We start from the raw sequence: 17,661 nt of genomic DNA on the forward strand, positions 1-17,661 counted from the left end.
TTGATCAAAGTAAAATTTAAAAATTACAGGTACTACTTTTGAATGAGAGCTACGACTATTATGCGAATGATAATCTAAATTTAATGAAAACAGATGAATTTCTTTGTAACCGGGTCATGTTATAAGGAAATAGTCAATCCAGTCCCACAAAAAGAAGAGACTTGTTTCACAGATAACACTTGAGAAACTTTATCTATAAGATTGTCACATCATTTGTCATGAAAATGAACTGAAAATCTATGAAACTACTCTTTTAAGGTGAGCAAAAAACTACTCTTTTAAGGTGAGCAAAAATTCCTTCACGACAAAATCTTGTAGGTGTAGCCAAAGTGTTCCCATGATAATTCCCTGTAAGAGAGCTAAGAGCCCTCAGATAGATGAATAGTCGACACATGATGAGATGCACTACTTATTCTTATTTAAGCAATTTTTAACTTCTATTTAGAGGGAATAGTACATCTAATAAATTTTTTATTCAGAACAAATTAATATGCACTTATTTTATAGAGATAAGAATGTTTGTTTCATATTCATTACTCTCTATTATTTTCACTTTTGTCTTTCAATAAGATAAGATAAAATATTTGCTAATATATATAACAAAAAATCCTCATTCTCAGTTTATGTGGGCGAGATTTTTCAGAGAACTTGTTGAACTCAACCACTCGCCCCTTGGCTCTCACCACTCGTCCCTCTCCTGGCATTTATTAGTGAACCCTCTTCAGTTAGCCTTCTCATCAGACGATCATATCTATAATCAACTCTCTCAAATCGAAAAAAAATTTCTATTCGGACTCCTGACATAGTTCTACGTGAGGCGCAGGGTATTCCTGAGTTATCTTCAGGTTATTTATGAGTTATTTTCCCGAAATAACCCAGAAATAACTCGCGGTCTTGATTTTTTTTGTTATTTCTAGGTTATTTCGGGATTATTATAAATAACCCAGAAATAACTTGAACTCAGGAATAACCTGAACCGCACGTAGAGGTACATCATGTGTCCGAACATAATCATATCTATAATCAACTCTCTCCAATCGAAATTTTTTTTTTATGCGGACTCTTGACATAGTTCTACGTGAGGCGCAGGGTATTCCTGAGTTATCTTCAGGTTATTTATGAGTTATTTTCAATAATTCGAAATAACCCAGAAATAACCCGCGGTCTTTATTTTTTTGTTATTTCTGGGTTATTTCGGGATTATTGCTGGGTTATTTCGGGGTTATTTCGGGATTATTGTAAATAACCCAGAAATAACTTGAAGTCAGAAATAACTTGAACCGCACGTAGAGGTACATCATGTGTCCGAACAGAAAATACGCGCCTCAAATCGACCCCAAAAAAATGCTATCTAACCAACTAATACGTATAAAATATGTTATCTCTAATATATTTTACTCAAAATACAATGGTTGTTTATGTATATTTTATAACAAAATAAAATCTAGTTAAATGGGGAAGAACCAATCAATATACATATATAGACACAACTAAAATTATGAGTAACATTTTGTCGATCATATAAATCTGATAGAATAAAAAAATAAATTTAAATAACAAAACGATGCCCATCTTTCACTGGAAAGCGACAACACGTAGCAGTGGCACGTGCGAATCTCGATAAATTAAAATTTAAAAAGAGAAATAAATTAAAAAATAAAAAATACCGGTTTGCGGCGGACCCACTGCCTTTAATGGCAACGAAAGGGCACGTGCACCGTTGCGATTGAGGGGCCATGAACGTGGCCTCCTTTCTGCGGACTTTCAGGGTCTGTTACAATTATAACGTTTAAAATTTTTGTATTTATTTACCTCATTGAAATTTGTAATTTATTTTTCATGCAAGCTTTACTTTGAATTACAATATTGTCCAAAATTTTGATTGGGATTGATTAGAGCTCAATTCATGAAGGAATTATCGAATTTATTAATACATAAGTTAATTACCATAATTAAGCATTAATTAAGTGTTAATAATGCTCTATATGAGTAGCTTCTTTTAAAAAATCAAAGGGGAGGGGGGGTGGTAATTTGATTTTATTGTCCCTCCTGAAAAAAATCAGGGGGGGTGGTAATTTGATTTTATTGTCCCTCCTGAAATATCATTGCTCTTCGTTGCCCTAACCTCTCTCATGTTGGTTCTAGAGAGACAATTTGCCCCTTATAAAAAAGGGGTTGCTTCCACCTTTGTTTGTTATCACTTGTTTATCTTTATCGAATATTGATGGACACTAACACTCGTGATCTTTATCCGCTTCTTTGGTGCTATTTACTTCACTCACAAAAAGTTATGACACAAATCTCAACGTGACGCCAGTATTCTCGAATAGGAAATAACATATAAGACCATAACCTAACAATATAAGACATACAATAATACAACAATTATAAATTGTATTGTGAAACAACTTACATGCCAACTCTCTACCCCATTACCAAATGCTCAATACTCTTAATTTCTATTGATGTCTCAATGATTTATATTTGAACATGTAATCACTAACAACAAATCTTTATTTATAAAGCACGACTTATGATACTGCAAAACAAGTATTTTGCAATTTTTATGATACGATAATTAGTTGCCTTAACAACTATTCTCTCTGTCCTCTATACGAGAATACAACCAGCTTATTATGATTGTTTTTAAGCAAAACTAATTCGATGTTATTTTATTTTATTTTAAAATACATTTCATTTCAATTTGATTTTCTCAAGTCTCAATCATCACAAGACCTACCACATGGACTAATTTCTTCCATAATACTTAGAATCATCAAAAGCTTAAATATAAAATAGATGGTAAGTGCAAAATAGGTAATTGCATAGGGATTCAGTGGTATGAATATAAATAGTCCTTAAAATTACTTCGCCCAAAAGTGATAAATAAGACTTACACCCTTAGAAAAATATTTCAAATTTAAGCTAAAAAAATATATATGTCCGATAGAAAGTGGGACAACATAATTGCACTCTAATTATTATTATTGTTAGCTCTATTATATCTAAGACCAAATTTGATATTCTAGTCTTTTTCACAGTGAGACCCACCAATTATAAAGGAATTGACACCAACTGAATATGAGATATTTCAATCTCATTAATTTTCAAAAGAGCAATGATATTTTATTGGTGGTAGAATAAGACTTTTAAATCATACATATTGCTCTTTGTATGATTTGAACTCATGAGAGGGAAATATGAGCCCAAAGAGCAATACGTATGATTTGAACTTATCATCTCATGATGAGAGACTACTTTTTCAGCGATTATATCATGGATAATGCGCCCTTTCACACTAGTTAGAAAAACATAAACTAAAAAATATTTCTAATCTCACTACAAATTGTGGCACAACTAAATGAGCAAAGTATTATAATAATTCTTAGTATTGAAAATAGTTAATTTGAATCATATGATATATTGCATTCTATTCGAAATAAATAAGCTTCTGACAAAATGGCAAATCAATAAGGGATTTACTGAGGGGCTGAGTGAAAAATCAAATCGGAAAAGAGCTCCTCGTCCTCCTCCTCCTCGCGATCTAGGCGAGCTTTCTCGTACTTCTCCATCCCAATTGAAGCTAGTCCTCCTCAGCCGACGCGAAAGCTCCCCACTTTCATTCCCCTTATGGAAAACCCCTCTTCTTCTTCTTCTTCGCCTCCTCCTATCCGCTCATCCTTCTTTGCTGTGCTTCTTTTTGGGGTTTTCGCTTCTGCTCCTGAAATCTCTTGCAGTCTCTTTTCTTTTTCATCCTGCTCTTTCCGGTTTTTGGGTGGAGATGGGTCGGGGAAAGATAGAGATCAAGAGAATCGAGAACTCAACCAACCGGCAAGTGACCTTCTCGAAGAGGCGGAATGGAATCATGAAGAAGGCGAAGGAGATCAGCGTGCTCTGCGACGCCCAGGTTTCGCTTGTCATCTTTTCCAGCCTTGGAAAGATGTTTGAGTATTGTAGCCCATCCACCACGTAGGTTGATTTAATCTATCGATTTCAAATTTCTATTTTGCTTTTGTTTTCTCTTTCTTATAACGGGGAGTTGTGGGATTTGAAGGCTGTCGAAGATGCTGGAGAAATACCAGCAGAACTCGGGGAAGAAGCTCTGGGACGCCAAGCACGAGGTAAAATTCGGTGAAACTGTTGTTATTTTTGTTTAATATGGCGGGGATCTCTGGTAATTTGCTGAGTTGGGAGTGCAATTGCAGAACTTGAGCGCGGAGATTGATCGTATCAAGAAGGAAAATGATAATATGCAGATCGAACTCAGGTAATTTGAAAAACGTCTCTTTGATTGATGATTAGGGACTGTTTGTGTCAACTGAGATTTATTAGGTTTTCCTGGGTTTTGAGCAGGCATTTGAAAGGGGAGGATCTGAACTCTCTTAACCCAAAAGAGCTTATTCCGATTGAGGAAGCCCTGCAGAATGGTCTCACCAGCGTTCGGGATAAACAAGTAACAGTTTTTCCTCTTTATTTTCATATGCATTTTTAACTATACCAACCTTTTTTTACTTTGAATTTGTGCATAAAAGGAGGCAGATGACCTCAAGCTTGTGAATTTTTTAGTGACGATTTTTTTTTGGTTGTTAATCTTGACAGATGGACTACTTGAAGATGCTAAAAAAGAATGTATGCTTCATGAACCAACAAGCCTTTCTGTTTTTGACTTTTTTATGTTGGTAACTGGTTTTAATTATTGGGTTCTTACACTTACAATATGCAGGAAAGGATGCTTGAAGATGAAAATAAAAGGCTCACATACCTATTGGTAATGACCATTCCACGTTATTCTTATTAGTGCTTAAGAAATTTTAAATAGGCATTTACATATATAGCACACATGGCTTATGTATTTACATATATCACGCCTAAACTTTCATATTAACATGCATAGAACTCAAATTTTTAATATCACATAAAAAATAGCCCTATCATCACTTTTTAAAAGTGAAATACGCATGCATAGGCTTAAAGCACTAAAATCCTTAGTAAATATGAAAGTTTAGGCGTGCGATATGTAAACACATGAGAATTTAAAAGCACTCGTGCATACACTTTTGCCCGACACCATTAAGATTATTGAAATTAAATTGTAACTGTTATGAGGGTGTCTAGCCTAAGGGCAAAATTGTCTTTTGTACGCCTAAGGGCAATTTAGTCTTTTCTTATTATTATTATTGTTGGGTATAAATATGCTTGTTATGTCTAGGGTTAGATTTTTGCAGGAGATTGTATTGTGAGGCTTAGGTTTTGGTTTTGGGAGAGATTTACTACCTCTCAAATTATAGGAATTGGAAGAATCATTGGTGCTTATCTTTGTATTCTCATTGAGTTGTTTGAATTATTGAAATAAGAAATCTGTTTGCCCTAATTTCTTTGGAGAAGCGTGCCAATTTTGAGATTGGATCGAATTAGTAACATCTTATAGGAACTTAAATGTTCATGTTGCCTTTTGTTAGCCTATTTGTCTTCTGATTTGCAGTTTTTTGGAACTGTTTCGGCTGGAAGTGTTAGCAATGATCCAATATTTAGATGCAGGCTGCTTTTGAACCATTTTTCGACTTGGAATGCTAATTTGTGATTATTTTGGTACTGAAATGTGATTTTGATCAAGGAGTGCTAGATTCTAAAACTTATACCAAGCTCAGGGAGGTTGAATATTCAGCTTTTTCGACAGAGTATTTAGGATTATAGGGAGAGCAGGTATGCCTATTAGCTTGCAGGTTTGAGTTAGATGGCACCTTACACGAGATGCTAAATAGTTATTGTTTAATGTAGTACTTCCCAAGTAGGATTATGAGATATGGAGAGTGATTGATGAATGTGTAGAACCAAAAGAAGAATAATGGAAACTTGTAAATTAAACTTGGGGATGGTGATACATTTAAGTTGGATTTAACTCAAATCTAGCTAGACATTAAATATGAACTTTTAAATCTTGGATTTAGTAAATCCCGATTTATAGGATTTAGTAAATCCATGACCAAACAATCCCTTGGAGGTATACCTTGGTTTAGGTGATGACTTCCTTGCTTCACCTTCTTTTGTGAATTGCTTTCCCTTTTTGTTCTTTTATTTCCATTACATTTGCCCCCATATTTAAGCTTGAGACGTGATTTAGAGAAAGAGAAAGGGAGAGAGTGAAAGAGGGAATTTAATTAGAAAAGTATGCAAGACTTATGCCCAATTGCCATCTAATTGTAATAAAAAATGAATGTAAATAATGATTCTATTTATAGACTCCAAGAAATAATAGAATTTTCATATTAAAACTAATTGCGTGAAAATGTCCTAAAAATAAGCTGATCTCCTATTTATTTTATTTGTCTGCCCTTCAACATTCTGTTAATAAAAACATTGATAAAACATTCGGCGGGAATAGCTTTATTAGTTAAGTATTTTTTTAAAATATTCAAACTAGGGTTTGGTTATTCGGAATAGTAGCAATGGTACGGGCCTTTTTTTTTGGCTCCTTATGTGCCTTGGTTTACTTTCCATGCAATTTTTCTAAAATTTGGTCTAGCCATTCTCCATATAAGATTGTTGTAGTCACATTGGTTTAGCCTCCTTGTGGGCTGGGTCTATCCATACTGGTTTTCATGCTCTTTATGTAGTTTAACCTAATTTAGGTTACATTAGCCCAACTTTAGTGCATCATGTTTGTTCACCAATGTAACTTAAATATCTAAGTAGCCAAGTTCAATATTGGGAGGGCCTTTTAAATCATGCATATTTTTTCAACTCATTTCTTCCTATAAACATTGAAGTATGGGGACTTTCTTAGTGTGAATCTTTCTTTAAAGCTTGGGTTTGTGTGAATCTTTTCTTATTTCCATACTTCAATTATTGCTGGCGAGTGTTAGTACGAAAAATGGCAAGTAACCTAATTGACTAACTTGAGCAGACCAAGTAAATATGATTTTATTGGATATAGCTCTCTTTTAACATGATAAATTTAACCATTAACATTCATAAAGTATTCAGTATAGTGTATATTTTCCAGATAAGTAGGTATTCCTTCTTGGCTTTTTTTATCCTTCCGTTGTCTCTATGATGGAATTTAGAGGCTCAACTATAGGGAATGCTATAGTTGCAATCAGAATAGTTTTAGTTTCTTGTAAGGACAAGTTTTATGCTGCTATATTGTGATTATATTGGAGATCATAAGGAGACAAAATAGTTGAAGGCTTTCTTATGAAGCAGACCTTGCAAAATTGAGAAATAGGGAAGAGAGAATAGTTGACAAAATAAAGGAGTTGAATCTTAAACTTTTTTTGCAGTTCATGAATGATGAAAAATATATTTCTCATTACTTATTTATGGAAATAGGGTTATAATTAAAATGGAAGACTAATTTCATCCAATTGATTAACATTTAAATTTAAGAGTATTAAAATATATGATTTATCTTAATTTAAATAAAATTAAAAATTTCTAGAGTTCTATGAAAGGCATCATCAAATTTAGTGGAATTATGATTTTCTACTTCAATTTGGATGCCAAATTTTAAGTCATTTATAAAATTGGGTTTCATCATCCACTCAACTTCTCTAACTTATCAATATAGTAAATCCTTAAATCTATTTAAATATTTAATTACACTTAGGGAATCTTTATGTAAAATTATGGTTCTTGGTATGCAATTGATCTTTATGATATATAGGAAATAAAATCTGCTTTGGCCTACCTTTCTTTTGATCGCATTTATTGTTGACTGCTTATCTTCAAAAATATTTTGCAAAGATAGTTAATTTATTATTAAGCAAACAAAATTTTATGTGCTATAGCTTATTCACTAATTTGAAGTAGTTCTTTATGTTTGTTATCCAATTTAAGTATGCATTTGGGTTATACCTTCCATTGAAAGAGGAACAATCAACTTAATCCTCCTATAATGATTGTTATAGCTTCAGCCTTATGCTGATGATGGCCATGTTCAGGATACTATCCAATTTGTCTGAGGAGGATCTACTCTAATGCATGATGATCTCATTTGACTTATAAAAACCTATGTGAACCTTGGGAAACAATAAATTTCAGATTTTGTGTAGAAAATTGTAGGCCATTGGCAATATTAGAAAGTTCCGCTCTTGAAGTGGCTACTTCATTTCCTTCAAGAAAGATTTTTTGCATCAAAATTTCAATTTTTATTTTAAGGCCATGAACCATCTCAACTAGACTGGCGGTCTCATCAATTCTAATTTTTATTTCAACCAAAATTACTGTGAGTGTTGTATCCTTAAATCCATGTTGTGTAACATCAAGTTTTCTTGATTGTGTAAGCATTCACATGCTTCATGATGCATAGGCGATTTGTCTATAACAAGGTATTGCTGAATGAACATTATGTGCTATTTATTAAAAACATAAATAAATTTGCAATGTTATTTTTATATTATGCCAATACAAATGATTATTTGTGAGAGGGGAAAGGGCTTTGAGAGGAAATAAAATAAAATAAAATGAATCAGGATATGGAATGAAGAAAAAGCTACCTGCTCCAACATAGTTCTCATAAATTTTTTTTTTTCGGTCTTGCGGACATGCCACTCAATTCCTGTGTATTTACATATCTAACACCTAAACCTCAATTTGTATTGCCTTCACTATGCTTGATATAAAAAGTAAAGTTTTAGGTGTTAGATATGTAAATATATAGGAATTTGATGGTATGTACTTTTTGATTTGCCTGTCATTTTTGGAACTCAGTGTTTTCAATTTGCAGCACCAACAACAAATGGCAATGGAAGGGAGTATGAGAGAACTCGACATCGGCTATCATCATAAAGATCGCGAGTATGCGGCTCAGATGCCAATGACTTTTCGTGTCCAACCCATTCAGCCCAACTTGCAGGGAAATAAGTAACTGTGTTAGCCTACTGCTTTCCTGTTGTTTAAATGAATTATTATATTAACTTTTGGCAGTTCTGTGAGAATATGAAAACTTATATTGCTAATTATCAGATATGTGCTTACTAGTGATATTCATATTGTAACTCTCCAAACTCATTAGTAACTATGGTTAAATATTTTTATGTTCTAGTCAATTTTGATATCTATGTGCTTCTGAGTATTCTCTCTGATTTTTTACATTGTTTTGTGAACTTAATTGTTTGTTGATTTCTTTTGCCAATTTTTAGATGACCATGTACTTTTATGGATTATTGTGCATTTATTTGCTGTGATATTTACATATCTTTTGCAAAATGAGAGTGTTATTTACATGCTCGTGTGGTCAATGGGAACAAAAAAGGGGTTATTTACTTGTCGCATAATTCTTATGAATTTACATATTTAACTCCTTAACTTCGATTTTTAGATTTGTAATACTCAAATCTTTCTTATTGCATTGAAAGTACCACTTTCTCTAACTTTCTAAAAGTGAAATGCACCTTTTGATGCATATCTAAAGTTCTATTAATGTCAATATATCAAATTTTAGTTGCTAGATATGTAAATACATGGGTAGGGGGTGGCTTGTATGTAAATCTTTTTAATTTTTTTTTATACGCTGATTTATTTGGAGAGCAAGTATATCATTATTCTTGGTTTGCACTAGAAATATTAAGCTGACTTTTTTTCCCTTGTAAGCGGTATTTTTGTAGAACTCCTGTTTTTTTATGTATTTAATTTCTAGGCCAAATTTGGCCCCATGTTGACATTGACAGATTATGACCTCCCATTTGGTGGGACTCGTACTCTGTTAATGTCAATCAGTGTTTGAATTCTGCTTATTTAAGCAGCACACTATTGAGTTGGAAGCCTAAACGATGTGTGCCAAAATATATATTGATGAAAAAAAAACTATACTGCCCAATTCACACTGAAGAAAAAAAAGAGAACTTGCAATATGTTGACATTAACGTCAATATAGGTGTATCTATCTAACACATAAATTTCAATTTTTACATTCATGCATCTTATTTATGCATGGACATAGGTGTATATCACTTTTAAAAAGTTAAGCTAGTGATATTTTTGATGTGCTACGAAGGATTTGAGTTATATAAATGTAAAAGCAAAGTTTAAATGTTAGATATGTAAATAGCTAAGTATTGGGCGGGGTACGCATTGTAAAAGCCTCCACTTTTTTTAATGCTGCAATAATGGAACCCTTTCTGCTTTTGAGCAGAACTGTGTGATGAACAAAATCAGTGGTCCATCTTACCCTATCCGTACTAGTGACATGAATATAGGAAGTAATTGTACTGTTGTGCTAGGCTACTCTCAGTGGGGATAGGCGTTTAAATCTGCATTATATGCTAGGCCCTTTGTCCAGTATAGGTACTGTCAATAATCAAACCTTTTTGTAGGTTGTAAAAGCTGTGAATTTGTCGTTAAACCATTTTTGGGATTCTCAAAAGATTTGATATCAATGATACAACATTCACCTCTAGCCTAGTTAAGATCTTGTGCCACATTTATGAGATTTGTACCCTTGCTGACATAATTCTGGTTTATTAGTTCAGTTGATGGATTTAGTAACTTAATGGTTATGAATAACTTGATTTATGATCAAGTTAATGTGAGAATTAACGGCCAAGATCATTCACAATACCAATCCACTCAAATTTCTTGTCATCTTCATCTATGGTAGTGCTCTCTCAAAAAATAACCCAAAAAATTAATGATTTGATTGATGCTTATGCCTGAGTCTAGTGTATGATGTCGAATGTTGGTCTATATGTGACTCGCTTTTTGAAATTGTGCCTCTAATGCTTAGGGCCCAAACTTTAATTTAAGGTAACCCTTTTTTGGGCAATAATGCACCAGTCTACCAGCTGTCCAAAAAGTTATGGCATTGTGTTACATTGAGTTGGTATAAAGGGTTTGGGAGTAGTGCACATTGGATTATTAAGCACTCTCTTCCTCCCTCCTTTTTTCCCTCTCTAATTTTTCTTTTAGTGCTGAGAAATCAAGGATTTTTGGGGCTGTCAATAGGGCAATATTGCTTTATTCTTCTTTGATTTTTTTTTTTTTTGGTTAGAAAGTGCTATAGGCTAAAAGGATATTACCCTATTTGGATCATGACAAAGTGGTTAAAGGCTCCTTGTAGTTATATGGCTTATCAATTAACTAGATTAAGTAGGTATTATAATTAGCATTTGGGGGAGCAAAGAGAATTTTATCGAGGTATTTTAATTTTTATATGGGTATATTATTAATTGCAAGGAATGACATAATTTTTATTTGCAGAGGCATTTATCAAGAGCAAATATGATGAACAAATAAAGCTATTACAAAAGGCTAAGAATAATAGGAAGACATGTTGATTTGTATGGAACTAAATCATGCCTACTTCCATGAGAAAGAAGAGATCGCTTGATCCACCATTTTTTGTCAAATCAAAGTGTATATCTTATCTTTAAAATAATAATAAAAAAAAGAAATATTCTGTAACTTTCTACCGGAAAACTTCTCAAAAGAGTGCTTTTTTTTTTGCATAATTATAGACTTATTCAATTTTTATAGCATCGATTATTCGAGGATCATAAAAAAAAAAAGAGTTAAAATTTATTTAGTCTTCTCTCCCATCTTTTTTTTCTATATTCCTTTTTATAAATTCCTGAACCACCAACTCTATTTTTCCTTTCTAATAAAACTATTGCAAGTGAAAATCTTAGAAATCCCTTTTTCTTAGAAGTTGAACTCATAATTATCGGGGCATTGTTTTGTATATTAATTAGAAGTTAATTGGAGATTATAAAGTTAAGTGTGTTTTTTATCGAAGCACTCTTGAGATGGTGATTTTTCAGGATGTTACATTACACCAACGGGATAAAACCCATTAGATTAGTCCAAAGCTCATAATATCTCAATGTTGGATGGTTAATAAGAGGTTTATGAAGCATATCTTTTACCCAACTAAGTAGATCCACTGATGTTAGAAGTACACCATCTATTATTGATTTCTTTTATACTCCTAAAGTGGCAGTTTCCTCACTCTAAATGTTGGTATAACCTGGCATGATGGGAAGTTATACAACATGAGATTGATTCCTCTGATCATTTCTAATCGTCATCCCCTTAGCTGTGCCATCTTCTATTCTAGAGCTTGGCTAGTAGCCAACAAACTAAACCTTGTTTTGCTTCTGCAAGTTTTATTGCTATAATGTGTAAGACGATACTAAACAACTCCAATCAAGGTTGTTTCCAACAATAAATAATTTGTGAAACTTCTCTCGGCCTTCATGAGACCTCATGTCCCTCTACAAATTTTAGAGGGTGTCTGGTCCACACTTTTAACAGGATTTAGCATGGATTTAACCTATATCCAGCCAAACACTAACAAAAAAAAAAGGGAAAACAAAATCCAACTATCCGATCACCCCCTCGTTCCGTCTGTTGTGTAACGTAAATTTGGATTTATTAAATCCGAATGTGAGGCGGATTAAATGAATTTACTCCACCATCTCCACTCCACTTTGTCGCAAGCTCGTATGATTTCATGGATTTGATAAGTCCTATTTAACGTAAATCTGCATCGCAGCCAATCACCGTCTTAAGAGCCGTTGCTCACGTTCTCCACTCCACTCCGTCGCAAGCTCGCATGATTTCATGGATTTGATAAATCCTATTTAACGTAAATCTGCATCGCAGCCAATCACCGTCTTAAGAATACCAGCATCTTTCGAGAACTTGCATATTGCATCAATAAGAGCGCTTAAAAAATATGTATATTTTACTTCGCCATTCTTATATAAATATAGCCACAAGCATGAGTCATATGTGAAAAAACGATTCCTATTGAGGACCCATATGGTACAAATGAATTGAACTAGAATTCACTAAATTTTACATTTATCTAACTTTAATAATCATCATAAGAACATCTAATATACTTTCAATTAACCAAACTATATAAGACGGTCATAGATTTGTATGTCCTCAATGCAGCTATCATTGGTGTGTTGCTTCATCTTCCTCAAAGTGCGTCCATCTATATTTATGTGCCTTCGATCTTATGATAAAAGCATGTCCCATCTCTCAACCTTTTAAGAGATTTACTTTAAAAAAATTTATAATTGATAAGCCACCAACACATTTTTATCATCCACGAATCTCAAGATAATTTTTTGAGCAAGAAACATTTAAACTTTGATTAACAGTCTTCCAGAGCTCTGATTTCAGTAAGCTTATAGTCAAACTAACCAGCTCGATGAGAAGGATTTAATGATATCAAAGTTAGTCAACTTCGAGTCAAATCAAGCCTAGATCAAGTCATTAAAACTTTATTTAAAGATTTTCGGACACATTTGGAAAGTCAAACATATGCCAAATTTGGCAATCTTATAGTCGAATCGAGCGTCTCGACAAAAAGAATCCAATGAGCTCAAGATCAATTAATTTCGACATAATTAAGACACCCAATTGCCCATTAATCACCGTTTGATTGAGGGAAGCTCTCCGGACCGTCCGATTAAAATGGTTCATATTCCTGCATTAATTGTACTCAAAACACTATAAATAGAGCCCCTCCTCTCTCATGAGGAGGGAGCTTAAGCCTAGAGAGCCTGAAACCTTGAGAAGGAGCTGCAGCTCAACATCATCGCCGACCACCGCCGACCTCCTTCGACCATCGTCAAGCCCCGTCGACTGCAGTTGACCGCAGCCGATCTCCGTCGGCCATCGTCTCTCGTCTTTGACCACCGCCGACCTTCGTTGATCTCTGTCAATCGTCATCAATTACTATCAACCAGACGCAGACAATCAACGCTGTAATTTAAAAAATATAGTTTTTCATTTTCCATTTGTGGGACAAGAGATTTTCATAATCATTAATCAATAGTAAATTTTTGCAATTGGGTCATGTCCCGTGGTTTTTACTTCTCCGGGTTTTTCACGTAAAAACTTCTGGAGTCAACACTGCTTGTTTCTCTTTCATCAGTGTGTGTGTTGAATTTTCGTACAATGCTAAGACAATAATCTGTTACTCTACCGCCAGAGATTTTCTAGCGTGCATCAATAGTAATATGAATAGTAATGACATATTACTATTGTTTTTGAGCCTTTCATCACTCAAAATGACGACATTCAACAACATGTCCTTTCGGTGTGCAAGAATTAGGAGGACATAAGGAGCTCTCCATTATGACTTCTTAAGGTGACCTCTTAGTTATTTCCTGTTCCTCATCGACATACCCTCTCAATGGCTTAAGGGTACATATAAAAAAGATGGTAAATTTACATACATAGCACACAATTCTTATGCATTTACATATCTCACATCTAAGCTTTCATATTGTATTTCACTCTTTCAAAATGATGATAATGCCATATTTGATGTGATATTAAAGATTTGAGTGCTATGTGTGTAAATATGCAAGTTTAGGTGCGAAATATATAAACGCTCCTTTCTTTTTTGGTTCAACTTTATGTCCTTGTTTCTAAGTTATCTTTATTGACTTCTATAAAATTCAGATTCCAAACTTTGGTCTGTAGAACAACTACTGAGCAAATGAGTCTTTTTTTCTTCTTTCTGCTTTTCAATTTATGACTTTCTGGACCTTAAAACCTTTGACTCCTCTCCTATTGTCTTAACTGCAAATTAAGAATTTCAAGTGGTTTCCTTCGTATTGAACTAGTTTACATCATTTTGAAGCTTTATTTTGGGGATTGGAATCCTCTCCAATTACCATGATAAATGATTATTGGACAGCTTAACTAGAGCTCATCTCGTCCGTTGAATCCGTTTTGAGCGGTTGGGACCTTAAAACCTTTAACTTCCTTGGGAGCATATGCCCCACTTTCAAAAAAGAAAATAAAATTTAAAAAGTTGAAATGGAAAAATATTAATTCATGAATTTTGGCTATCTATTCTTCAAAATATTTATGCTTGATTTTTGGTGAGCCCTTCCGTGGTTCAAGGTAGAGAAGGGTGTTCAAGTGTTTCCTTGGCTTATGTAAGTTTGAGAAGTGTGAAACGAACAATCTCTTAAACTCGTAATAACTTGGGATGGTTTTAGTTGGCAGATTGTTTAACCACCGAAGGGCCGGCTCCTTAGGGTGGTTAAGAAGAGACGACACATTATGGGATTGTTGAACTGGAGTAGAGCGATTGATTAATCAAATGACATTATGTGGTCGATTGGTTCGGTCCTCCCTTAGTATGAATCTAGGCAAGGCTAGACAAGCATTTAAATTGGAATTCTAATATGTTTGAATTAATTATATATATTTCATATCATATTTGTATTACAATTGGAATTCTAATTTGTCGGTAATTGGCTGAACGACTTGCTTGAATTTGACTCTGAGGCGACCTTCTGAGTAAAGATTGCGCATTGAGTTGGTCGGCCGAGGCACCCGGTCGAGTGGTGATCTCGTTTGCTGTGGTAAAAGTGGGTTGGCCGATTGGCCGGGATTAGGAGTTCACTTCTGCGTTCTTGCCAATTGGGACTGCGGGCGTGGTATGTCGTTCGAATCTCTCACCATAGCGTGCTAGTCGATTCTTAATTATGCGGTTGGTCGAAAGACGATAGGACGCCCAAATCGTATGGCCGTCATCTGAGCCGTTTGATTGATTTGAGATCCGCGCTGACAACTTTGGTGTATACGATATCGTTAGAGAATGATCACAACCACATGAATTAGTATGAAGTCATAAAGTGCTATATCTACCATAAATGTCTCAACCCCTTAAAGTTCAAAGGAGTGTTCTGTCAATATTGGCAGCACTTTAGGACCAGAAATATCATGAGCCTTGCTATACCATTCAAGTAAATGTATATAAAAATATTTTTTTTAATTTTTGGGGCATTTAAATAAATACTCTATAACTCATATGCATTTACATATCTACCATTTAGACTTGGATTTCTTACATTTCTAGCACTCAAATATTTTATTTCATTTTAAAAAATATCTTTATCAATCCATTTTTTTTTTGAAGTGGCATAATCAAAATATTAGGGGTGTCAAATGTAATTTTACTTTATAAGTTGACATCATGTTAGCTAATCCTTGAAGGAAAAAAACTTCTATATGCTATTCTTCAAGCTGACGTCATTATTATCAAACACCTAAAAAAAAAGGAATTTTTGGATTTATTTATTTTCGCATGAATATTCAATAAGAGAGAGTTCGGATGGAGATGCAAATAAGATTCCATTCATATGAATTAATATAGTTCAGAGCTCCTGTCATTGTTTTTCTTAATTTTTTAATATTAATAAAGTTGACTTTACTTCATGATGAGATTCCGTTTAAATAACCAAAGAAAAAAAGAAATATTTAAATGACTTGATTTATTGTCATCTTTTTATATTTAATATGGTTTAATTTGATTCCTTGTAGTTAGGGACTACAATAAAAAAGGGGAGTGTGTTATCAATTTTTGATATCGTAAGTATAAGTGTGGGATGTTAGCTCGAGCGCTATGAAAGTTTGTTTAAAGTGATGTCGGTTGGTGTCGACGTTCTTGGGCGGTCGATCGAGACGTAAGTGATGTCGATTGGTATGAGATGACCGATCGAGGCAAAGTGGCACTGAAGGAGTCGAGCAAATTGACTAAATCTATTATTTAATTATTTTTTAGTTAAAATCACCATTTATTCAAAACAAGTGATGGTGGTTGGTGGTCAGTGACGGTTAGCTAGAGTTAGCGGGCGATGATCGATGACAGCCGATGGTGGTTGACAGGGGTTGATTTGGCTCTGATATAACCAACTTTGGCTGATAAGTTCGTCTCATCGAGTCAATTAATTTGAGTATAATTTTGTTGAAATCGAAGTTTTGGATTACTCTTCCTAAGAGTTTGAATATTTATTGGTAAAAAAAAAATGCTTAAAGAAAAAAAAAATATTATTACTTTTTTCTATTTATATATTATTCCAAACGTGGCGATTCTCCCAAGTGCTTTTAAATTCGCGTTGAAAATGCAAAGAGATGGAGGTTGGTTTTGGCCACCCAAAAACTTGACTCCGACGACGACTCTGCGGCAGCATTGAAGACACGTCAGCAAATGGGCGACGTGGAAGGAAACACCATCTTATTTATTGATTTGGCCGACCAAATAAGTGGGGACTGTCGTCAAAAACAGAAAAGCGAGTCTCTTCTTACATTTTGACTCCGATGAGCACGCGTCTCTTCAACTCGGATGTAATCCTGATTAATTACATTATTATTAAAATTATGAAATATATAAATGCATAAGAATTAGATGGTATGGATGTAAATGTCTCTAAAGTTGAATAAAATCTAATCTTACGAGTTTAGTCCGGTAAATTGATTAAGTGATTGATGAGTTGCTCGTAGATTAACTTAATTAATAAATCACATTCATAATCGTTTGACAAAATAAATTTGTTTGAACTCTTATAATTATTTAATTATTAATGAGTAATCTCAAACAATTGTTTGATTAGTTTATGATCATAATCATTGACGCTTAAAATTCATGAAATAGCTTTTTAAGTACTTAATTATTGTTGAATATAAAAGTTGATTGAAGTTCTATGCATCAAAAAATAAAAGCAACATGTGTGTCGCATCCTAGAAAATTTGAGGTGATAGAGTAATGAAATATCGTTTTAGCGTTGCTTGAATATTCAACACATATTTAGATAAAAGAAAACAGACAGTTGAGACACCATAAATTTTTAGTAAAGAGAAAAAATCACGAGGATTGACATAATTATAAAACTCTAATTTATATTGATG

At 33.7% G+C, this 17,661-nt stretch overlaps 1 protein-coding gene across 1 annotated transcript; it reads left to right on the plus strand.

Moving 5' to 3' along the window:
• Nucleotides 1-3,505: 3,505 nt before the first annotated feature.
• LOC110019973 (MADS-box transcription factor 2) lies at nt 3,506-9,053 on the plus strand. The gene is made up of 7 exons (XM_020717890.1): nt 3,506-3,969; nt 4,055-4,121; nt 4,206-4,267; nt 4,354-4,453; nt 4,600-4,629; nt 4,724-4,768; nt 8,726-9,053. The coding sequence occupies exons 1-7, from the start codon at nt 3,782-3,784 to the stop codon at nt 8,864-8,866; spliced, it is 633 nt and encodes a 210-aa protein (XP_020573549.1). The 5' UTR covers nt 3,506-3,781; the 3' UTR covers nt 8,867-9,053.
• Nucleotides 9,054-17,661: the final 8,608 nt, after the last annotated feature.

The sequence above is a fragment of the Phalaenopsis equestris genome, unplaced genomic scaffold (genome assembly GCF_001263595.1).
Source record: "Phalaenopsis equestris unplaced genomic scaffold, ASM126359v1 Scaffold000090, whole genome shotgun sequence".
Lineage (NCBI taxonomy): Eukaryota > Viridiplantae > Streptophyta > Magnoliopsida > Asparagales > Orchidaceae > Phalaenopsis > Phalaenopsis equestris.